The sequence below is a fragment of the Aotus nancymaae genome, unplaced genomic scaffold, assembly GCF_030222135.1.
Source record: "Aotus nancymaae isolate 86718 unplaced genomic scaffold, 86718_ANA_hifiasm-v0.15.2.pri h1tg000019l, whole genome shotgun sequence".
Taxonomy (NCBI): Eukaryota; Metazoa; Chordata; class Mammalia; order Primates; family Aotidae; genus Aotus; species Aotus nancymaae.
In genome coordinates, this window is record NW_026988431.1 from 29,552,916 (window position 1) to 29,576,242 (window position 23,327).

The 23,327-nt window shown below is 54.7% G+C and overlaps 1 protein-coding gene across 4 annotated transcripts; it reads right to left on the reverse strand.

The window, feature by feature from the left end:
* Positions 1-4,190: 4,190 nt before the first annotated feature.
* AMOTL2 (angiomotin like 2) lies at positions 4,191-23,069 on the reverse strand. Of its 4 annotated transcripts, none has more exons than XM_012451182.3 (10): positions 22,965-23,069; positions 19,375-20,169; positions 15,878-16,184; positions 14,653-14,797; positions 14,166-14,258; positions 9,863-10,158; positions 8,715-9,022; positions 7,902-8,122; positions 6,849-7,028; positions 4,191-6,068 (listed from the first exon to the last, which is right to left on the reverse strand). In XM_012451182.3, the coding sequence occupies exons 2-10, from the start codon at positions 20,106-20,108 to the stop codon at positions 6,010-6,012; spliced, it is 2,343 nt and encodes a 780-aa protein (XP_012306605.1). In that variant the 5' UTR covers positions 20,109-20,169; positions 22,965-23,069; the 3' UTR covers positions 4,191-6,009. The 4 variants fall into 4 exon arrangements, with proteins under 4 accessions (XP_012306605.1, XP_012306608.1, XP_012306607.1 ...); XM_012451185.3 differs by having other exon boundaries at positions 6,849-7,025; positions 22,965-23,031; XM_012451184.3 differs by lacking the exon at positions 22,965-23,069 and adding an exon at positions 22,665-22,680.
* Between the last annotated feature and the right edge of the window lie 258 nt (positions 23,070-23,327).

The following is a 23,327-nucleotide window of genomic DNA, read 5'->3' on the forward strand; positions in this document are numbered from 1 at the left end:
CCAGCCCTGCGCGGTTTGTATGGCTGGGCATGCACAGAAGGCTCATGAAATCTGGAGCCCCTGGGAAGGAGGCCTACTTTCCTTTTTTTGCATTGAAAAGTCTCACACATTTATTACTGAACCCAGTCAACCAGCACGTTCATAACAGACACAGAGAGAAGAAATATATTCCCAATAAAACATGTCAAACTGTCCAGATAGTGGTGACATTTTCAGCTTGATACGGTAACGTCATTGTGACCTTCCGACAGCATAAATACGTGTGCCATTTCATGTGCAATTCCTTGCAGACCCAGCTTGGTTCTTCTCCAATGTCTCCTTTCGGAGTTGTACCTGATTTTATTGATAGTTTTCATCCGAATCCACTGGGAAATAGGGTGATTTTGGCCAGGAATTGCTTAATCTCCAAAGTCTTGTGAAAAGACATGGTGAGAGGCGGAGTCAAGCACATACCGTGATGGTGGAGAAAGGAAGAGGGACCTGTTTTTCTTTTTAAGTTATAAAAGGCTATTGTGATTTTCAAGGCAAACCTAGCTATGGTTTGTGCAGTTTGTCACTCTACGGTTGAGATTTTGGTATTTTTGCCATAATGCAATATGCTGTGAAGATTTCCATAGTACGTTCTGTTGAGCAAGCAAAGGCTTCAGAGGAGAGACTGGGCGGGGCTCTTTTCAAGCTCCTGGAGCTTGAAAAAAAAGCCAGCTTGATGCAAGAAGAGGCAAACCTGTGCGTGGAAATAACCATATTATTGCCCAACATACCTGGAATGTGCCCCCAGGTAGGAGCCTTTGGACTTGCAAGAGGCATTTATCTCGGGACAGATCATGACACCGGGTTGGCTCAGAATCAAAAGCTGATAGGCCCACAGAGTAGAGTGAATGTGTCCCTGTTGCAATCAAGTGCAAGTGGCACGGCTCTCCAGGGCACCCTGAGAGCCAACTGTCAGATGTACCCCACTCCCACTCCCGCTGGGGGCTGGAGGTTTGGCTGGTGGGTGAGAGCAGGTTGCACGTGAGAGTCATTTACAGCTGGTCCTCAGCAAACTGGTCAGCCCTTTCTTTCATCCAGGCTCTGAGGTGACACCCCCACCCTGCGCCTGGACCCCAGCCTTCCTTTGTGGGTACCTCCACCCTAAAGAGGGGGGTGTTTATAGTGGATATCCAGAATCAGTCACTTCATCTGCAGGAGAAAAACTGCAGCTTCATTCATCTCCAGATCCAAGCCTCACCTGGGAGAGACAAGGATGAACCCAGGTCCCGGGCACTTCCCAGAGCTCCGTTCCTTCAGGGAAACCCAGTGCCCCATGCCCAGACAGACACGGATTTACTGTGAAGTTAATGAAGCTTGTGCCTCTGGTTGCTCACTTGAACAGGCTCCTTCCAAAACTGTAGATCTAATTTTGAATTCACCACTTTGCATTCTTTTTATTAAAGAGGGTCTCCCAAATTATATAAGCTTCAGGCCTCACAAAATTAGACCCACCCCTGCCAGTGCTCCTTGACTCCAGAAAACCTTAGCAGACATGGGTGCCTCGGGGCTCAGGGCTCATGAGCCTCCTTCCCAAACCTCAGGACCTCCACCCTGGAAGCCTAGGGAACGAGACGGAGGAGGCTCCTGTTCAGAGCAGATAGTGTCCTGGCTGCAGCCCAGCAGAGGTGTTCTGGGGCTGCTGGGCCCAGGATGGGTGAAAGGGAACTGCCTGCAATAGAAAGTTCAAAGTGTCAGCCTAGGAAAGAGGAGCCGACAAGTGTGAAGGCACCAGATCCAATAACACTTCTAATTGTGTCCATATGACCCACTGGTGGGACATTTGGGGATGACCCGTGGTTGACCGCCGGCTTCGAGTAGATGCTGTGACACAAAACACCACTGAATGGTGCACTTCAAAGGGTGAATTTTATGGTATGTGAATTCTTTCTTGTTTGAAAAATAAAAAAGATGCTGAGGGTTCAATCACTGTGGCACTTCTTCCGTGTTTTAGATCCAGGCATGGCATGTCCAGGAAGGCACTGCTGGGTGTGGGGGTTTCTGGGCCACCTCCAGAGGGGTCAGTCACTCCCAGCAAGGGCTGCTCAGGAAAGACTTCATCCTGGCCAGCCCCTTACTTGTGCCAGGAGACGGTAGAGTGGTACTGCAAATGAATTTCCTGTCTAGCTGGAGTTCTTGGGGGCGGTAAAGTGGCTTTGGCTATCTCTGGGTGACTGGGCCCCAAAGATTGCTGCCCTTGTCTTGGCATATTTTCATCCAGCTTGCTGAGCCTGGCACATGCCCAGGCCAGGGGAAGAGCTAATAATTAACCAGCAGGTGAGAGAAGGGAGAGAGGCTGGGGCGGCCACTCATAGGCTGCCCTCCCGCCCTTGGAGCCACGGGCTGTCCCCTGAGCCACATCCCCAGTTCTGTTGGTGGAGGCACTGGGTGGGGGCATGGCAGGCAGGTTGGGGCTGCCCCTCAGAGAAGAACTTGGCCTCCAAAGGGCCCCACTGAGTCACCTGGGCTCTGGCCCAGGCTCCACCCCTTCACAGGTGTTAGACACAGAGGGCAAACACTTCCCGCCACAGGGCCTCACCACCCCTGCCACAGCCTGCAGCTCCGCCAGCTCCAGAACTTCATTAGGCTGCTTCATTTCACATGGCACTGAGCAGCTCACTTACCCCCTTTCCTGAGAGGAAATGGCACTCAGATGCATTGGTGACCATTTGGCTGGAGAGCACCTGTGCCCCGCAGGGACACTAGCTAGAAGACATTGGTGCTCCTCACACCTTTCTCTGGGACACATGGTCAGGCCCACATGTACACACATGCACACAAATGCACATGCACGTACATGTGCAGGGCACACTGGGATTGATTTCTTATTCCCCCTGGTCTGTGCCAAGGAAACATTAGAGTGACTTTCGACAGAGTGAATCTCACAGAAGATGCAGACGCTTTGGAAGCCCCCGGCTAAAGGCACTGTGGGGAGATGGTGCTCTTGTCAGGGCTTATTGCTTACAGGTCTGAGTTGCCAAGCTGTCCTTTGGAACTCCCTGCCACAGGGACTGACATTTTGTTTTGGACAGCAAGTCTTAGCAAAGGTAGCCATGGGCTGATGTGGCCCAGGGAGGAGCAGTGGTGGGACAGTGAGAAGGAGCCCTATTGTTCAGGCTGCCTCCATGAACCAGGCCTGTATCTCAGGTGAGCAACCTATTCACAGAGCTGACTCCAGTTCAGGGATCCATGGGAGGAAGGTGGGCATAGACAGTGCCCCAATGGCAGGAGGCAGGCTGGAGGGTTGGGTGGAGGTGTGGCCATGGGGTGGGTTTGATGCCTCTGCACAGAGAGCTCCTCATCCGGTGGGGCCCATCACCACCTGCAAAGTTGCTAGAAAAGTTTTTGGATGTTTCCAATTCTTCCACTTCCTTGTCTCCATACTTGTGGGTTGGTAGGCTGGCTCAGGAAGACACCTTCTCTAGGATTGCAAGTTAGTTACTCATCAACATGGCTCCTGTCACTCACGCCCATGGTAGGGAACCATTCCTGTGGCATGTCAGGTAGCCTGTCTGGTGGCCCGCTGCTGCCTCATGGCCAGCTTTCTGACTGCTGGCCACATGCTGACTGGGAACCTCAGTGTCCTGATACACTTGTAGAAGCACAAGGCAGGTATTTTGTTTCTGACACAAGAAAAAGCAAGACTGAGAATGGTTTTCTCTTTTTTTGAATTGAAGCAATATGCTTTCCTGAGCATCAGCGAAGAGTGGTGATGTCACAGCAAAAGAGGGAGGCAGTGGCTAAGAACATGCCACATCCTTGAATGTGCTCTGCATGGGGCCAGGCGGAGGGCAGGCATGGTGCCTGGCCTTCTGGATGGTTTCGGACAAAGCTTTATGTGCTAAGTGGGAGAGGGAACAGGAGTCGGGGAAGGATAAAGCCATCTTTGGACACCCACTCCCACTGTGGGTAACCACAGCGCGTGGCCAAACAAAGCTGATTAGAACAGAACTACCTGGGGAGGCTGTCATCTGCCAGGTGCTCCCTCCCCTCTCTGTGAATTCCAACCACATCCTCATTCCAACTCGTCCTCAATGCAGCTTCACAAAATTCCTAGGTTCTATTTGGGCCCTTGAAGAGATTGGACTATGATGTGGGTGGCCTCCCAAAATCCTCACCCCCTTTCCCTTCCCTCAGTGCAAAGTCTCACCTGGGCAAAGACATCACTTTTAATTATTTTTTTTAATTAAAATACTGTTATACCCAGTGGAATGCAGCAGCAATCCTGGTACAGGGTGGCATAACAAAACAGCCATGTTTACATTTTAAATATTTACGATAACTTAAACATACAGACACACATCATGGTCTTTGGCAGAAAATGTTCACAGCACAAAAAATACTTTAAAAGAAATACCAAATATTAATCCAAAATATATTAAGTTGTTTTTTTTCCTTTCACAATATTTTTTGCCTTTTTTTCCCTCTTTTTTCTTTTTTCTTTGTAAACAATGCACATGAACCAAATGTATTTTTCAGCTTTAAACAGGGGTAGGGGAATTTAAAAAAAATATGCAATTGTCCAGCAAATGCAAATGTTTAAAAAGAAACCATGGAAATAAAACAACACATACCAAACCTAAAAACAATAAAGGAAGAAAACAAAGAATCAAGGAGAACCACAAACGGTGAAGACAAAACCGCTACAACCCACCGGTAGCTTCTGGGGCTGAAGTGAGCAACTCTTTACGATCAGGAGTCAAAGTCACTGCTGCTAGCAGGCTGCCATGTGGGTGCTTCACCCCAATTCCAAAGCATCTGGTCCTGCTTTAGGGCACTGGGCATGGGTAGCTTGAGGAGCTGGCCTCCTGGGTACTGTTTTTTGATGGGCTCCATCCACAGAACTTTGTGAGTCTTGTTACTCATTAACTAGCTTTCAACAGCTGTGCTCCTCTCCCAAACCCTCCAGGTGGGAACAAAGACGCTTGTGAGAACGAGACAACATCTCCAGCTTCTCAGAGAGAACTGGTGTTGGGTGGGGCCACCAAAGCCCAGCTGAGGGCATGGCAGATGTCTGTTCATGGTGGCTCATTTCATCTGGCTCAGGGTTTATGACCAAACTGACAGGATGTCTCAGGGACAGGAGCTGTGGAGCCACTTCAAGAAGCTGGTGGTGGGGGCCCTGTGGACATTTACAGGGCTTAAGATGGAGCAAAATGCAGCTGAGATCCTGGGAATCGAGCAGCTTTAACACCCATGGGCCAGGAACTTGAGGAGGAGGAGTAACTGCGAGGCCGGTCAGAAGTTTCAGGAACTGTGGCAGTAGGAAGAGGGGCGCGCAGCCCAGGGAGACCCATCGGAACCCGCAGGCCTGTCTTCTGTTCCACAAGAAGGGGAATTATATACAAACTGCACACTGTCTCCCAGTCCACTTAAATGGCCCCTAACCCACAGCAAGAGAGGGTGAGGCTGTGGCTTCCGCAAGACTAACACCCTTATTAGTCCCCAAAAGATTCAAGTCTTAGTATCCCAAGAAGGCAGTGAGGAAATGAAGAGCAGATGAGGTTGGCTGGAACCAAACTTAGCCAGAGAACAATATGGCTGACTTGATTATCGAGCCAGCCCACCTGGTGTCCATGGGCAGTCATCCTTGGAAATTAAGTCCCCTAAACCAACACAGCCCCTCCCTCCTTGCCTCAGTGACAGCTGGCAGGGCAGAGGGAGCTCAGCTCCTTTCTGAGCCATCAGTTGCTACTCCAGTAGCAGGCCTTAGGCAACAAGTCAAGGCTGAATCCTCATTCTCCATCAGGCTGGGAGGAATGTGGGCTAAGAAGCAGAGTCTTCTGGGGGTGCTGGTGCTCTCACAGCTCTCCTCTCCCCTGGGGTCCTCCTCCTGAACTCCTGGAACCACATGGTCCATGAAAATGAGTGTCTGGCTGGGGAAAGGGACAGAGCAGCAGTTGGAGGGGCTGCTGAAATGGCTGAGAGTGGCACAGGGCAGAGGAGGGGAGGGAATGGCTCAGTCCTGAAGCACCGCCTCCTTCAGATCAGTATCTCCACCATATCTGACAAGTCCTGGACCCTGGAGATAGCTACGGAGTCTGGAGAGAGACAAGAACACAGGCACATGCCAGTGAGTGTTACTAGATTGCTTTGAAAATCCTGGCACATTTTAAAGACAAAGATCTTTCTTCACTAACTTTTCCCACCTCTGCTGCCCAGGTTCCCAGAACTTGCCCAACCAAGCACAAAGCTCTGCTCCCTCTCAGCACTCAGCCCAGCCCACCAACCTCCACTGTGTCAGATGCATTTATTTCTAACTTTGAACTGGTTGGAGGGCTTAGAGGGAGCAATGGAGAGCCCTGAGGGAGGGAGGCTGCAGCATTCTTTTCATGCTTGTGGTTTTCTGAGATCATGAGGCACAGGCAAATATGCAAAGGCCAATGTGAAAGGGGAGTGGAAAAAGAAATGGCATCTTCTCAGATTTCTCCTTCCCAGACTCTTTTTGAAACAGGCTTCCAGAGTGCCATCGGCATGACTTGCGAGCTCCATTCTTTTGGATAATCAAATTGGAAATTAACTATGTAAGGAAGACAGTGAAAGAGGAGCTAAAAGGCCTCCCATCTGGTTGCTTTCTTTCTGAATTCTGGCTCTGTCACCAATCAGGGTTTCCAATTGCTCTATTCATGTGTCCAGCCAGCCCTCATGTTCACATTGAGGCAGGCCAGGCACCCTGCTCACCTCTGGCTATGCAGGGCTCCCCAGGGAGTGTGGGCAACGACCCAGAGAGGAGCTGGGAAGAAAAGGCCTTGGTGTTCCAGTTCACACCCCAGTGCCCCCTTAGCCCTGCCTAGCACAGAAGTGGGGTCAGGAGGACTTACCCAAAGACACTGCTCTCTGGCCACTGCTGCACCCCAGAAGGCTGTCGGGCTCCGGTGGCAGGGAGGCAGAGGTGCCTTCTGGTAGGCCGTCAGTCTGGGTGCTCCCATCTCTGCTCCCGTGTTTGGCATGGGCAGCAGGGGGAGATGTGACCACTGGCTCCTCTGTGGGTGTCCTGTCTGCTGGAAAGGTAGATAGATGGTTATTGCCCTGCCTATAAGATGTGGTCCTGGTGAAGGACACTCTAAGTTAACTGTCCCTGCTGGGGATTCAAGGTGGAGTGGGCTGCTCTTGATCTGCAAGAACTTTAAGCCGAAATGCTCCTATTTTCAAATGGGAGTAACTACCAGATTGGATTGGCTTCCAGATGTTTTGAGTGGTGAGACCTTTCTTTGTAGATTAAATCTTCTAGAGTTTCTGTGGCATCTGCTTAGAAGGAAGAGTGGAGGGGGCTTGCACAGAAGGTGCATCTGCACAGGAAGCTCTACTTTCCTTTTTTTTTTTTTTTTGAGACAGGGTCTCACTCTGTTGCCAGGCTGGAGTGCAGTGGCTTGACTTCGGCTCACTGCAACCTCTGCCTCCCAGGTTCAAACAATTCCCCTGCCTCAGCCTCCTGAGTAGCTGGGATTACAGGTGCCTGCCACCACACCAGGCTAACTTTTTGTATTTTAGTAGATACCGGGTTTCACCACATTAGCCAGGATGGTCTCGATCTCCTGACCTCGTCCCGCCTGCCTCTGCCTCCCAAAGTGCTAAGATTACAGGCGTGAGCCACCACGCCTGGCCGGAAGCTCTATTTGTCTTAGACAGTTCAGTGGCTGGGGCTGAAGTGTGATGGGATTTATGGCGATGGGGTCAGTACCCCTCTTCTCATCAGCAGGACGGCTGTGAGCTGAAGAGTCACTAGAGGCAAAGAATAAGCCAGCTCCCCTGGGAGAGAGTCAGGAAGCCCTGGCTCTTATGAGCCTCAGTTCTGGGAGGAAAGGTCTGGCAATCTGTGTTCAGGCCCAGGCAAAACTACCTCTCGATCTATCCCACTAGCAGCCTCCTCTTACCTGTAGTGAGCCGAGCAGGGGCGTCTGCTGCTTGTCGCTCGTTAGAAGAGAGCCCTTGCCAGCCCTGGGTTCCTGCCGCTGCAGCCGCGAAGACAGATGGCACCGACTTGGCAGGCCGAAGGGAGCCCTGGGTGGCCTTGCCTGGCTCTCTCCTGGAGCGCTGCTGAAGGACCTTGATCACTGCATCCTTCTCCAGGATCTGGGCGTGGAGCACTTTCAACCTGACGGGTGAGAGGCCATGCCCACATTGTCAGACCCACAGATCCAACAACTGCCACCCTTCCTGCCTCATAGACATTAGAGAAACCCCTCCCACCCCCCCACCCTGCCAGGCTGGATCCTTTTGTGCTTGTAGCAGGGACCTAGAGGGGCCTTAGAAATGCCAGCTCTGGAATTTGATGCTCTTAGAGCCCAGGCCCTGAAACCACCAGCGTATAAGGCCCTGGGCCCTTCTCACACCAGCAAAGGCAGCCATCAGGAGTGGGTGCCAGAGTCATGAGACGATAGCAGTGGCACAGCCCTCATTTTGGAGGGTGGCATTCCAGAGAGGGAGGCAGGGCCCAAGCCCTGGATGGCACCCAACACCTCCACAGTCAGAATCTCCTGGGCAGACCAAGGACTCAGTTGGTATTTCTGGGAAAATGCATGTTTACAGTGCTTGGTGTGCCAAGCATGCAGGTTCAGCTCCGAAGCAGGAGGGACTGCTGAGCTGTGTGCGGAAAGGGGCCTGTTAATCAGGGATCAAGGACAGGGCAGTGACAGGATGTTGCCACCCGCCTCCCCAACCTCAGGTGCTGGCCTGCAATGCCGAACCTGCTTTCCATCTCCTGATGCCTGTGGCCACCAGTGAGCAGACCCTCATTGAAGCTGCTGCTGGGTGAGGGCTGGGGGGAGTGTCGGATGAGGGTGGTGTCACGCTGGGCGGCAGCCGTAGCAGCCGCATCCATGGCAAACTGCCTCATGGCACGTTCCTCCAAATACTTCTGCTCCCACTTGGTCATGTCGGCCTCCAGTGCCAGGATCTGCTCCTCCTTCTCTCGCAGTTGTTCCGATAGCCGCAGGGCGCTGAGCTCTGGGGACCCACCACTGCCACTGCCACCACCTGGGGCACCTGCCTGTCTCTGCAGAGCAAGGAGTGGAGACTGTGGTCAAGGAGTGGAGACTGTGGTCAAGGGTGGAGGCTGGGGTGCGACAGTCACTGGTCTTCGCCTCCACACAAGGACTATCACTTGTATATGTACGTGCTCAGCCATACACAGCATACATACATTTCCGCAACCTTCCTCTACCGAGAGATGGGGGTGCAGCACAGTTCCCCACACCCCTGCCCTGAATCCTATGGCCAAGGGCACAGAGACACAGGTGACCAGACAAATCATCCTCCAAACTGGCAAAGGGGGGGCTATTAATAATTATACTGGGAAAACTGGTGTAAATTAGAACAGAACTGGGCAAACCAGGGGGTTCAGTCAGGATACCTCGGTGGCAAGGGTAGGGGGTGGAGAAAGAACTCTGTGATTTGTAAACACCAAGAGTTGTTGACATGGAAGTCCAAAGTGAGGCTAAGGACTATGGATCTGGACAAGCATCTTTCCTCCCGATCCCGGGGAGGGATATAAAAGCTGGCTGGCCTTCTATACCCAGGCTCCTGACTTACTTTCTCTAGAGGTCAAGGACGACAAGCCCTGCTGCTACCGAGGACAGGAGTCCCCTGGGGCTGGACATGGGCCAAGTGGTAGGGCCTCTGCTAAGACTGACGAGAGGAAGGGAGCACGAAGCAAAGGTGGAGCAGGGAGCAATCACCCTTGCCGCCTTCCAAGGGGCCTGCAGCCTAGATCTAAGCAGAGGCTTCCAGGGCCTCGGCCCTGGCCTCCAAACCTACAGTCCGTGAGCAGGAAGGGGAGCTGACATCCTCAGATGCTGCCCTAGCCTCGACACCTGCACAGGTCTTCTCAGCTCACCTGCTGTGCACGCAGGGCCTTGAGTTCCTGCTCCAGGCGAGTCCGCAGACGCAGCTCCAGCTGCTCCCGCTTCTCACAGGCTGCCTGCAGCTGCCCGAGCGCCTGCTGCAGCCGCTCCACTTTCTCCACATAAGCCTGCTTCTTGCGCAGCTCCTCCTCAGCTCGAGCTGCCCGGCCCTGTGCGTTGCCCAGAGCCTGCTCCAGCAGCTCGGCGCGCCGCCGCTGGTCCTCGATGGCGCCGCGCAGCAGTGCCATCTCTCGTTCCAGCTTCTCTTGCTCCTGCTGCTGCTCGTAGCCTGCCGGGAGAGAGAGGCTTGGTCAGTGACAGTGACCATGTTGGCTGGCGTGGGGCCAGCCTCCTGACTCTCTGCTGACCACTGGATCAGCACAGTTGCTTCTCATTCTCTCAACAGTAACAGGAATTAGGTACCACTATTAACCCCATTTTGTGGAACAAGAAACTGAGGCTCAGGTTAAGTCAGGAGTAAATGATAGAGCCCAATTCCAGGACCCTTGTAGTAACAACTGGGCTACCCTGTCTTTCTGCTGGGAAATACTGCCATGGGGCACCCTCAAACACCATCCACGTGTGCCAGGGTCCACTATGTCTAAAACACATTCACGATTTCCCTTGAGCCTTGTAACGGCTAGACTGCTGAGGTAGGAGCTGTGATGCCCACATACAGATGGGAAAACAGAGGCTCAGGTGGGCTGTGACACAGTCCTCCTTCAAGTGGGAGAATGAAGGAAGAAGGAACAGAACCACCATCTGCTGTCCTACACACCAGGCACTTACACATCTTATTCCACGAATCCTCCAGCCCCTCCAGGTAGGATTTGGGATCCTCAACTTATAGGGGAGAAAACATAAAAGGAGAATGGTGCTGTCAAATGGAAACCCCCGCTAGCCAAGCTCCAAAGGCCCAGACTGCCTCTGGCTGCAGGGTGAGGCATTTGTACCTACAGGCCACACAGAGCTCTGGGGCTCCTTCTGCAGACCTGGGCCTCTCCCGTTGAGAGGCCACTTTTCCTTCCATGATCTGGAAATACCACTGAGATGTGGGCAACCAGGCTCAGAAAGAAATGCAAAATCTGCAGCACAGTGAAAATGACTATGACCTAAAGATCTGTGTGTTATGGTCCAGCTATCCTGACTTTTAAATCATTCTATTAATTGCCCAAAGAAACTCTGCTCGGAGACCCTCTCCGTATGGCCAGGAGAGGCCCAAGTCAGACCACAGAGCCCTCCAACTGATGCTCTAGCCTTAAACCCACCACCCAGGTACCTGCCCCTTGAGAGCACCAGGCTGCCCCCTGAGGAGTGGGTCAGCTGCCCACCTTGCTGGAGAGCAGGACGGGGGCAGGGGCTGTGGGCTCCCGGCTGATGAACCTGAAGGCACTGTCTCTAGAACAGCATTCTGATTCAGTAGAATTTTCTGCCGGAATGGAACTGTTTTATACCGTACCCCAGCGCAGTGGCCACCAGGCACACGTGCTACTGAGCACTGGAAATGTGGCTAGTAAGATGGAAAAACCGAATTTTAAATTTTATTTGATTTTCATTAATTTCAATCTTTGAGCCACATGTAGCTAAGTACTTATCATATAGAACAGTGCAAGTTCTGGAACAGAAGAGTGAAGGCTTGGGACCCTGGCATGTGGAATGGAAGGCAGGATTCATTTACTCAGGGCCCTCGGGCAGGGCAGGAGGACAGAGAGGCAACTCAGATTAGCTCTTGGCTCATTTTGGATTTTTGAAGGCTGAGCCCAGGATGGTATCATTCTGTGGCATGGAGGAAAAAATGGGGAAGTCCAATAATATTGAGATGGATGTGTTCACACTTCGCTGGCTTAACATCCATTGAGTGGGGTGGAGGGCAGGCAGGTTTGGACTCAGGCAGGGAGGACACTCCTCTACTCCACCTGTGGGTTCACAGTTTGCCCAAGGCCTGCATCTCACCTTAGCATGACTCTGCGGGGAAGGGCTCTGTTTCATCTCATAGCTCGAGAAGCTGAGGCGCAGGGAGAGAAGAAACATTCCCAAGGGGGTGGAGCTAGCAGGCAGGCCTCAGGCCTCATGGCCAGATCCCCAGGGGCACAGCTGGCCTAGAGGGGCCAGAAGGGCAGTGCTGGGGGGCTGTGTGGCTCACCTCGGAGGAAAAGCAGATGGCATTGTTGATAATGACCAGACTTTCCTAGTGTTGACTGACCCCAGATAAAAGGGAGGTCAATCAGACACATCTTTCCTGCCTTTGCAATGGCTACTACCCAGCAAGGAAGAGCTGCTTGGGTCTCCTCAGCCCTGGGGAAGGAGGGGCCGGCGGACCCAGCCTTCTGCTTCCAGAAGCTTCCTGCAGCCTTGTACAATCTCTAAGGCCCTGGTGGGGGCTGGGAGGCTTTGAGCTCGGCCACCTCCTGCCAAGAGGACCCTGATAAAGCCTTGGGCCTGCAGGATCTCGGGAAGGAGAGCTCCACAGCAAGAAATAAGTGGCTTGAGTGGGGGTGGGAGGGGACGCCCGGAGGCCAGCGGAGGCGGGCAGGAAGCCAGGCGAGGTGCCGGGGACCCGGGATGCGCCTCGGGCAGCTAGCGAGCCCCCACCTCCACGTTCCAGGCTCCCTTTGTGCTCACCCGCCCGGGCCCTCCTCCCTAAGCCGGGCGAAGGGCGCCAGGCGGCGCGCATCGGAGGGAGCGGCGGGGGGCGGGCCGGGAGCGGAACAGCTCGCAGCTCTGGAATGCCAGGCATCCAGGTCACCCGCGGCTGCGAGATTAATGGCTCCAGCGAGAAGCCAAGAACAGCCCGGCGCTCACTCGCTCCCCGGGGAGCGGAAACGCCTCCCGGCCGGCCCCCCTCTTCTCACCCCCTAGCAAGCTTCCAGAAACCCGCCCCAAGGCTTACTTTCTTCGGCAAAGCCAGTCCCCAAAAGTCCGCCCTCCTCCACAGGCCCCCTAATCTGCCTTGCGCCTGCAGCTTCTCCTCCCCAGACTCCTCAGGGCAACCCCAGGGCTGCCCCCTTCCCTTTCTTCCTCATTCCCTTTGACTTCTTCCCAGCGACCTTAAGGCGCAGCCACCTTACCCCACCGAGCTGGTAGAGCCCAGCCTACCTCCTGCCCCACCCTGTCAATTCCTTCAGTGCTGTGTTCCCCCATTCCCTGCCCTAGTCTTTGAACCCTCTTTGAAGGAAGATAGGGGTGCTGCCAGCCAGAGCTTAGTCGTCAAGCTGCTCCTCCATTTCTGCACCTCACTACTCTTTGTGCCATTCACCGCAGGGTTCCTGTGAAGCCTCAAAGCCACATTTACCCAGCTACCAGACACTCCCATTCCACTTCTCAGCAAACACCCTGAACAGCACTCAAGCTCCTAGTAGGAGCTCAGTAAATAACTGCTCTTAGTCTCTTCTGATTGCTACAGCCTCCCGCTGCTGAGCTCAGGGCTCCCTTTGCCACCCAGCCCATGTACCTCTGAACCTCCTTCCCCTCTGGCCTGCTCTCCACCCCTGCCATCCCCACGGGGCCTCTCTCTTTCAGGCCACCAGGGCTCCTAATCACCAGTTTCTAGGACCACCGCCCTTGTTCTTTTGAGTCTGTGGGAACCTGCTCCTTCCTTAAGCTCATCACTTCTCTCTTGAACTCCCTGCCATGGTACCTTCCTGGGCCTGCTCCCATTCTCTCCTGAACATCTGCCAGGTGCTCAAAACACATCTGCTAATAAGCTAATGAATGAATAAATGGACTATTCAATGAATTTTTCCATTCTTCCAGGATGCTTAGACCACCCCCTTTAGAATGTATCTGCTGGTTACGGTCTAGGAACCCAGTTTTGGCTGTCTCAGGCGCCTCCGCTTGGCTGCTTTGCTATGGCCCAGCTCCGCCATGCTCCCCTGCCTCTCACATTCCCACTGCATACTCCCAACCTTTCTGCTGCTGGGAGCTCCCTGGGTAACTGTCAGACCCTTCTTTCTCCTTCATCCCACCTGTCTTCAGGGCTACCTTGCCTCGCCCACTGCCCAATGCACTGCACTGATGGCCAGCACCAAAGCTCAGCAAATCACTGCTCCCTGGCCTTCCCTCTCGTATCAACTGATCTTCTTAATAGATGTAGAATTAGATCCTGTTCTTCTCTGGAAGGCACTTCTCCCCACCATCGCCAGATCCAGTCTAGTGCTGGGCACACAGCAGGCAATGAACCTATTCCCAAAGTACTGCCTTGCAAGGGGCCAGGCCAATCTTCCTGGTGTCCAGAGGGTGTGCAGTGGTCCCATTGCCTGCACACAGGCCAGGCTTCTTAGTGGGGCCCCTACTCACTCTGAGCAAGCAGCTTGGCCACCATGTCCTGACTGCCAGCCTGGGCCTCCTGTGTCTTGCTTGCCAGGCGGCGGTTTGCAGATTCCAATCTCTCTGTTTCAAAGGAAGCAAAGATGTTTTAGTGGCAGGTGAAGCTACCAGCTTGGGATTTTTCCTGATGTCCTATCGGGATGAGGCTGCATCCTCCACGCTGGGGATGGGCTGATAAGGAAGCCCCGGCTCAGCTTAGGGCCCAATGGGAGGGAGCCTCCTCTGTCAGAAGCCATGACCCAGGCCACATGATGGGAACTCCCTGAGCGTATCCTAGGCCTGTTACATAGAGACAAGCATCTCTCTATCAGAGCGGCTCCCAAGGAATCTCAGCCTGGCTTTCTGAGTTCATTTGCAATTTCTGCAGAGAATAGAGATTCCCAGTTTTTCTCTAGAACAGAGGAAGTCAGCCCTCTGCAGAGGCTCCCCAACCTCCACCTGTGTGACTCGCTCTCACCTCTGAGATCCCGGTTGAAGTCCTGCAGCCTCCTCATTTCACTGTCCATCTTGTTCCGCATGGTCTTCTCCAGGGCCTCACGCTTGGAAGAGGCTCTGGTCAGGCTCTCATGGGCCTCAGAGAGCCGCTGGATTTCACTTTCCAGCTGCAAGAGGCAGACAGCAGAGCTGAAAGAAGGGGAGAGCTCCCCGGGAGTGATTCCAGGCTGACCCACTAGTCTCCATCAGAAAAGGTGACAGATAAGAGGACACCAAGCAGGAGCAAAAACTGCAGGTGATATGGTGGGATGGTCAGGAGCGTGTAGCCTCGGGAAGTAGACTAGACTGCTGGGACCAGCAAGCAACGGTCCCATCAGCTGCCCCAAGGACCAGACGCTGAGTGGACCTAAGGCCAGGTATTTTGGAAGTAGCTGCCTGCAGGGTGACTAAACACAGCTTCCCTGTGCCCAGTGTCCAGAAGGAAGCACTCTAGTTTTGGCTGGCTTCTGCCAAGAAACTGAGCACAGTGGGTCAGAAGTGGGCACCAAAAGACTCCAGCCATGTTGGGGTGGTTTGACCTAACGTGGACACCCCAGGACAGTCAAGGGAGGCCTGAGGCCATCTGCTAAAGCTGAGCCTCAGCAGAAAACTGGTAACCCTTCACTAAAGAAGCAGACACCAGGCCTAAGCCTGAGCCGCCTCTGCCTGGAGTATCTGGTGCCCCAGGCATCACCATCTACTCAGAGGGCCGGCCCCGTCCGGGCCATTCCTCCCACTTGGCTGCTGGCAGGTTCCGCACGTGCTCTTAGCTGGCCTGTGATTCCAACAAGTCGCTCGTTTTTTTCTAAGAGGAGAAGCTTTCTTTTTGGCCAGGGCTGGCCTGGAACAGACTTGCTGTTGTGTGGGGGACACAAAGGGCTCTCTGTGGGAGGTGTCCATGGGAGGGGGCGTGTGCAGGGCAAGGGTGCGAGTGTGCAGGAGCTGGTGAATGAGCTCTTTCTAATCACCACTGGCCAGCAACTGCTCATGCTCCAGGCCTGCTCTGCCCGCCTCTCGGCTGTTCCCCAGCTGTCTGGAGTCAGCAGGAGGGTGCATGAGGGGTGAGGGAGATGGAAAACAGAGGGACAGGGGGAAATCCAGCCAGACGGTTTTCAGGCTCCTCTGCTTCTCTTTGGACTACCCACTCCCCAGGCAGCCCCTCAGGGTCCCTTTCTGGTCTGCCCCTCTGAAGTCCCGGCAGGGCCTACCTTCTCGATGCGGCCAGTCTTCTCTGCGGAGCTCTCCAGCTCCCTCTGCAGCCGCTCATTGTCCCTCTGCAACCTGGCATTCTCCCTCAGCACAGCCTCCATCTGGGCCAGGTGGGCACTGCCCGAGGTGGCTGAGGAGGCCTGGGCACTCACTGGCCCCTCCACAGCAGGTGGACTGAGGGAGCTGAGGGGGCTGTGGCCGAGAGCAGCTGGATGTGGGGGTGGGGGGTGCTCCTGGGACTGCTGAAGGTACTGGTACTGCTGCTGCTGTTGGAGGAACACAGGCGGCACCTGGGCCTGCAGGATCCTGGGGAACAGAGGAGACTGTGCTCAGAGACAGCACAGACCCTCATGGCTCCCACCCAGAGCAGCCCAGAGTCGTCCCACTTCTAGGCATCCTGGGAAGATGATTCATTATTAATAATCAATATATTATTAAAATTACTGCAGATCATTATTCAACCCTTCAGTGTTAGGCAGGGACCAGAGGGAAAGGCCTTTTCCAAATGGTTCTGTCGGAGGCTCTCAAGAGCCAGACAGCAGGGCTGGAGGGGATTAATGTCAGGATGCTTATTTCATGCCTGCCTCACAGTGGCTGGGGCCTTGGGGATCAGCCTGAGGAATCCTGGGCCTCCTAAGTGACTAATGCTTACATACATCATCTTAAAAAATGCACTCTGACACTTCTAATCAATGGAAGGTTCTTTTTGGGGCTGGAGGCCATGTCAATCGTGACTGAGCATATAACCTTCCAGGCCCCAGGGCCACTTGGTGGCTGGGACCCAGCAGCAACCTCGTGTCTGTTATGAGTCGCCAGTTTCAGGACTGCCAAAGCAGCACTCATTTTCTCCTTCCTATTTCAAGCCCTGGCACCACACACCCACAATCATTTTTAGAAGACTCCAGTTAAGGTTAGAGCGGCAAGACAGATGTCAGGGTGAGTCTGAGTGCTAGAGTCTGACAAGTAGAGGTTCAAATCCCTGCTCCAGCTGTTTAACCTTGGGCGCGTGCCTCAGGCCGACAGACTGGGCATTGCTATGTGGCATCATGAGGGTCTCCAGCCTCGCCAGGGTTTGTGAGGACGATGCTATGTAAGGCCTGGCAGAGTGCTGGGCCAGTGCTGAGCGAGCAGCAGACTCTCCTGGAGTGGCGGCCCATCCTCCACCACTTCTAGTAGGAACCTCAGCTTACCCTCAGCTTAAAGAATCAATGTGGCCCAAACTCTGAGTGTCCTTGGCAGTAGGGGCTGCCTCTGGACTACTACAGTCACTGAGTTCAGGGGACAGTGTTCTTTTGGCCTCTGGCATTGGTGTAACATCACCCCCAGGGCTCTGTGTTGAGGGCAGGAGCAAAGGGCAAGGGGCACGGGGAGTCCAAGGCCCTTCCTAGGACCTTGTGCTTCCCACTGTCACAACTGCCTCAGTTTCACAAAGAATCTTCCAAGTCCCAGAAGCCCTGCAAAAACCGAATTCCCCTTCTGGGTGCATCACCTCAGCACTCATGCACAGCCAGCCCGCACTCCCTACAGCCTATGGGCCCCTGTTCTTCTTAGAACCCTAGGCTAGGAGTCTAGCCTCTAGTTCCTAATAAATGATCTTCATCAGATCATCTGAAAGGAGATATTGGACAGATGTGTTTCTCCTACTACCTAAGGGGCTTCCAGTAAGAGCTGGGCAGAGGGACCCCGCCAGACTGTTCAGACACTCCATTCCACTGCTAACGTGGCCACTCTCAAGGTTGCTTCAAGAACTTGCTCCCCGCTGCACTGGGCCAGGCAGACACAACTGGCATTCTTTGGGGATGACTTAGCTCCGAGAAAGAATAGCAACTCCTTTCCCTTCACACTTGCTTTCCTTTCTCCTGGTCCTCTCCCTCCCCTGCTTTTTGTTCTCCTGCAAACAGTCTACTTCCTTGCCACGATTACTATCTTTTCCTGACAGAGTTCAATAAGGCTGGTCCAAAAGAAGAAATGACCACTCAGCTTCCGAAACTCTTCCTGACCGAGCCCTGAGAAGGGAGATAAGGTGTGAGTCTGGAGGGGGTGGAGGCTGGAGAAAAACCATGAGGCTCCATCCTCTGGTTCCTCCATACCAACGCCAGCACGTCACTCATTTCTCCAGAGCAAGTAAAGGCTGAACGGTGGGAAAGTGAGTGACTAAAGGAACACTCAGCAGGCATGAAGAGAACCAGACTTTGACCATGGGCCACCAGAGAAAGAGTCTGAAATCCTCGGGGCCCTTAGGTGGGGTTTCCTGGACTCTGTAGGGGGAGATGCGGCAGTGATGGCTACGTCTGCCTCTCTGGAGAAGGTGTGGGGCCAGAAGAGAAGCCTGAGGCAGAGCCTTGTTTCTAGAAACACTAATTTCTCCAAACTCTCTGGACTTCCTGCCTCCCCCTCCGCCCCCCCAACTTCCTGCTTTCATTCTAGCCCTTACAAACCATGCTCTGTATGTAGCCGGAGGGAGCGTTTAGAAAAGGTAAACCAAATCACATCGTCTCATGGCCTCCAGGCACACTCAGAACCCAACTCTAACTCCCTACCCGGGCCCAGCAGCCTCTCCGCAGCCTCCCCAGAAAGGGGCCCACCTGGATCCAGAATTCTCTCCCACTGCAGGCTGCAGGCACAGGAGCACATGGCAGGAAATGAAGAGATGAGACAGGGCAGCTCCTGCCCTGGTGTAGGATGCAGAGAGGTCTCTAATGAGGCCACTGGGCCTTTCCAGCCTCTAGTTAGGAATGTCTCCCAATAATCACAGAAAGCAAGCTATTTACATTTCCTTTAAAAAATTCCAAAGATGCCGGGTGCGGTGGCTTACGCCTGTAATCCCAGCACTTTGGGAGGCTGAGGCGGGTGGATCACGAGGTCAGGAGATCGAGACCATCCCAGCCAACATGGTAAAACCCCGTCTCTACTAAAATACAAAAAATTAGCCGGGCATGGTGGTGCGCACCTGTAGTCCCATCTATTCGGGAGGCTGAGGCAGTGGAATCGCTTAAACCCGGGAGGTGGAGGTTGCAGTGAGCCGAGATCATGCCACTGCACTCCAGTCTGGCAACAGAGCAAGACTCTGTCTCAATCAAAAAAACAAAAAAAAAAAAAAAGAAAAAAAACCTCTAGAGAAGGAAGTCCCACCTTCTCCCTAACTTGGAAACAGTTTGGCAATGATTCCAACCTTGCTTTTAGTTCTTTCTGAAACTAACCTTTAACCCCCTGCTGCAATTTGTGTCCTCTGGGGACTCTGGTTACTTGAATGCTACCGCTAAGCAAACAATGGTGCCTATCTCTGAATTAAGGCAAAGGACACCACTAACTTCTTAGGGGACCTTAGCTAAGTCCCTCTTTTCTGCCAGGCATTAGCTCTCCCTTCTCAAGAAGGTTGGAGGTGGGATGGGGATTATGCCAGCTCTGACACAAGTTGTGATCTTGAGGCTCTCCTCCCTGAGACCTGTGCTAGAAGAAAGCCAGGAGTTGGAAAGTCCCAGGTGGGGAGAGTTACCTGACTTCAGCATGCTGGAAGTGTGGGCTGCCGCGGGCACGGTACCGTGGGTCAGTGACAGCGGTGGTGGACTCATGAGCGAGTACAACGTGAGGGTACTGAGGTGGGGGTCCTCGGGACTCTGGGCCCTCAGCAGGGGGGCCCCTAGGTGGGGGGCCCTGCTGGCTGCGGGCCAGCTGTGGGAAGCTGTGGGAGGAGCTCATGTGGTTGGGGGTGCGGGCGCCGTTCCTCTCCAGGGACAACTGCAGGAGCCGTTCACTCAGTGAGCGCACGTGCCCATGCCTCAGCTCCCGCAGGGCCTCATCCTGCCTCCGACTGCCTCCAGGGGCCCCACGCTGATCTCGGTCCCCAGCATGTGGCCGGGGCCCCGCCTGCTGGGCCGCATAATACTGCGAGTGGGCCTTGGCCTCCTCATAAGTGGGCAGCTCCTCTCCCTTGCTGGGCTGTGGGCATAGCCGGTAGAGGGTGTTCTCTGCCAGGTGGTTCTCACCGCCCTGATGCTCCTGGCCCTGGGGCTCCTGCCTGGTGGCCTGCTGCAGCACCTGACTGTCTTCGGGTGCCAGAATCTCCAGGGAGGCCTGGGGGCTCCCTGTGCCCCCAGTTCCAGCCCCACCCCGCAGGGCCTGCTGCTGGATGGCTAGCAGCGTGCGCGTCTCAGTCAGGTTGCCGTAGCGCAGCTGCTCCTGGATGAGGCGGTGCAGGACTGTCCCCGAGGAGTCTTCCAGCGTCCTCATGCTTCTTTGGCTTGCACACAGCTATCTGGACAATGGCCAGTGGCACCTGGCCCCAGAGCACCTGGAGAGAGACAGAGAGAGAGAGAGAGAGAGAGAGAGAGAGAGAGAGAGGCAATTAGTGTGAACCCATGGGAAAGGAGGCAGCTTTCTAGGATTTCCATTATTACTCTGGTGGAAAGCGCAAAGCATACAAGTGAAGGGCAGGGGGTGGGGGCGGTTCATGCAAGCCTGGGTTCGAGTACCAGTGCTGCCATCTATTGATTAAGGCAAGTTACCTAACCCCTGAGCCTCAGTTTCCCCATCAGAAAAATGCAAAGAATCCTGCTTGACTCATGGAGATGAGAATTAAGACGACTTTGAGCTCCCAGTACGGTGAAAATCCTGGTAAATGATTACTGTGATAACATTCACAGAGGCTTACTATTCCTGGAGAAAACCAGAAGATAATCCACCAGGAACCACCACCTCTATAGCCGGCTACCCATCAAACAGCCTGATGAGCAATTCCAAGGCAGGCCTAGTTCAGATCTAACCACTTAGCTATTCAGTCTAGGGCTGGGTAGGGACCCAGTTTATTGGCAGGTGATAAAGAATGCATGTAGTCCAGCAGAAGCCCTAGGTGAAAGGCCTCCAGGACCCCCCCAGAATAAAGCATGCCAGAGCCCAGCCTTGGCACAGTCAACCTACTACCCTCTAGCCCACTGAACCCCCGCCCACTTTTCCCACTCTCCCAGAGCCAAAGAGCTCCTGGAGGTTGGGCCTGGGCTCTGCTTCATCAAGGGCTGCTGACAGAATGAATCCGGGGCTCCCTGTCATGGGGTGACCTTGGCAGTCATTCTGCAAGGTGAACAGGAAGGAGGAGGAACTGCACCTGAATTGCTGAATAAGGGATGAATAAAAAGGCTCCAAGAGGACAATGGTTTTGTCAGATGAGGCAGAAAGGTGCCACCCATTAAGGTTAGTGGGTCAGTCTTTGTGCTGACAGTAACTGCAAGAGAGATCCAGGAAAAAGAAAGGATGGCACAGTGTCTTTTATGATTATTCTCCCCAACACACACACACACACACACACACACACACACACACGCACACACACATGCTACTTGGAAAAGCCCTCACTGGTCCTCTAGGCAAATAGGGGATGGGCTTTCAGCATCTTTCTTGACATCAGTGTCAAGGAAGATCATCTTGACTTGGGCCAACTGGAGAAGTAAGCGGGGAAGTAAGGGTTGATTGGGAGACCTGGGGCAGGGGAGAGGGGACTGTGAGCCTAAAGTGCTGGGAGATAATATCCGAGAAAGGAGTTCCCTTCTAAGCCTGGGCTCCCAGTGGCTAATGGACTGGAAAGCTGTCTGCCTCCCTCACCCAGCTTCCTTTCCACAGCCTTCTCCAACACAAATCTCCAAACTGGGATCCAGGGAAAACTAAACGGAATCCATACTGCCACACGTCCTGTGCGTACAGGCAGGGGTTGGGGGGTGAGTGGAGGGAATGTGGCCCCTCCTCTGCCACTAAACTAGCCCGTGTCCTGCTTCAGTTTGGGTTATGGCATGTTGGCAGAACAGCCATTCCCAATCCTTTCCCTCTCCCCACCCCAGGGCTCCAGCTGCCCAGAGCTGGGGACTGGGGGATGAGTCTGGAGGGCATCTCTGTACCCATCCTTCCCGGCACCCATTCATGCGCCCCCACACACAACGAGGGGTAGATGTGCAAGACTCTGGCGCTACCCGAGGCAAAGCAAGCAAACGGGATTTAATTCGCCCTGAAGTTTTATCTGGGGGCATTTCCTTAAGATAATCACTCTCTGGCCGACTCCCACAGAGGCGGCAGGGGAGAGGCCGGAAGGAATGCGGAGCCTTCCCGACAGATTCCGGGCGCTCCACAGTGTGCCCGGACTGGCAGCAAGGAACATCTCCAAGGCCTCTCATCGCGAATTTGTCCCAGCCAAGCCCCTCAGATTCACGACCTTTCAAACACCAAACGCCCGAGCCTTAACTAAAACCTGCTTCCGCGCCCCCGGCCGCGCCCCTCTGCTGCGCTCGCGCGCTGAGCTCTCTGAAGACCGCCTTTCTAAGCCAGCGCGCGTCGGCTGCCTTGGCCTGGATTCCCGCTCGCCTAAGGAACCAAAGTGACAGTCTCCAAGTCAGGAGACTCTGGCACCCCAGCCAGGGCTCCCGCCCCACCACGACCCTGGGCGGACCTGGAGCGCCGGTGGCCGCAGGTACGCCTGGGGCTAGCCGGTGAGGGTAGCCCGCGGCCCGGAGAAGTCTTTAAGCATCGCGGGTCCGCCTCCCTCCCTCTTGAGCCCTCTTTGTTTTCCAAATACTCTAGCGCTGACGTCACCGGGCTGGACAGCAGGCTGCATTCTTTCTAAATGAGAGCCAATTCGTGGCTCCAGAGAGGATTTTCCAAGGAAGACAAAGAGAAATTCTTGGACTAGTTGGGGGCAAAGGCACCTGTAACCCCCAACTAACCAAATCAACCCGCGAGACCTTGCAACTTGAACCCCAAGCGGCGCCTCCAGGCCTGTCCCCCGCCACCCCCACCCCGGCCTACCTGCAACCCGAAACACCGTCGCCGTTCTCTCTAGAGTCTGCCCTCTCCCCTCTCCCCCAGCCCCAGGGGACCCGCGCGCTTCTAGAGCCCCGCAAAGCCAGGGTCGCTGGGCTCCCCAGGAGGAGCGGCCCTTGCCTGGCACTGCGGCTGCCTCGAAAGGGCGCACTGTGCCCGGAGGACGCTCGATCCTCCGGGCTCCGACTCCCGGAAAAGGCCGGGCTGCGCCGAGACTCCGGCTTTGGCCGGGGCACGTCTGTGTGGCCCCGCGCGCTCTCCCCAGCGCCAAGCGGCCTTCCTTACCGCTGCGGCCCGCGGGTGCCCAGCGCAGTCAGACACCACAACCCCGGCTCGGCCCTGCTCAGCTCGGCGGCGGAGATGTGTTCTCGGCCGTGGCGCCGACGCTCTGGCTGTTCGCGCCCCAGCGCGCAGCCCCAGGGTCGGCCCGCGCTGGAGGCGGCTGCTATGCCAGGAATGTGAGAGTTTCAGGTTCCCCTTCGGGATCAAAGCGAACCACAAATAACCTCTCAGCGCGCCGCCCTCCTCCGCCCTCCGCCTCCTCCTGCTCCCTCCTCCCGTCCCCCGCCTTCCTCCCGGGAGGCGGCGCTGCTGGCTGAGAGCCGGGCGGGCCCCCGAGCTCCGTTCCTCCGCACTCAGCGTCCTCCA

Excerpts from the sequence above, each read along its gene's own strand:
- AMOTL2 (XM_012451182.3), bottom strand. The coding sequence starts at position 20,108 with ATGAGGACGCTGGAAGACTCCTCGGGGACAGTCCTGCACCGCCTCATC. Across the intron at positions 16,185-19,374 it reads TTCCAGCATGCTGAAGTCAG|GATCCTGCAGGCCCAGGTGC; the intron begins GTAACTCTCCCC and ends TCTGTTCCCCAG. Across the intron at positions 9,023-9,862 it reads AGGCCCTGCGTGCACAGCAG|AGACAGGCAGGTGCCCCAGG; the intron begins GTGAGCTGAGAA and ends CTTGCTCTGCAG.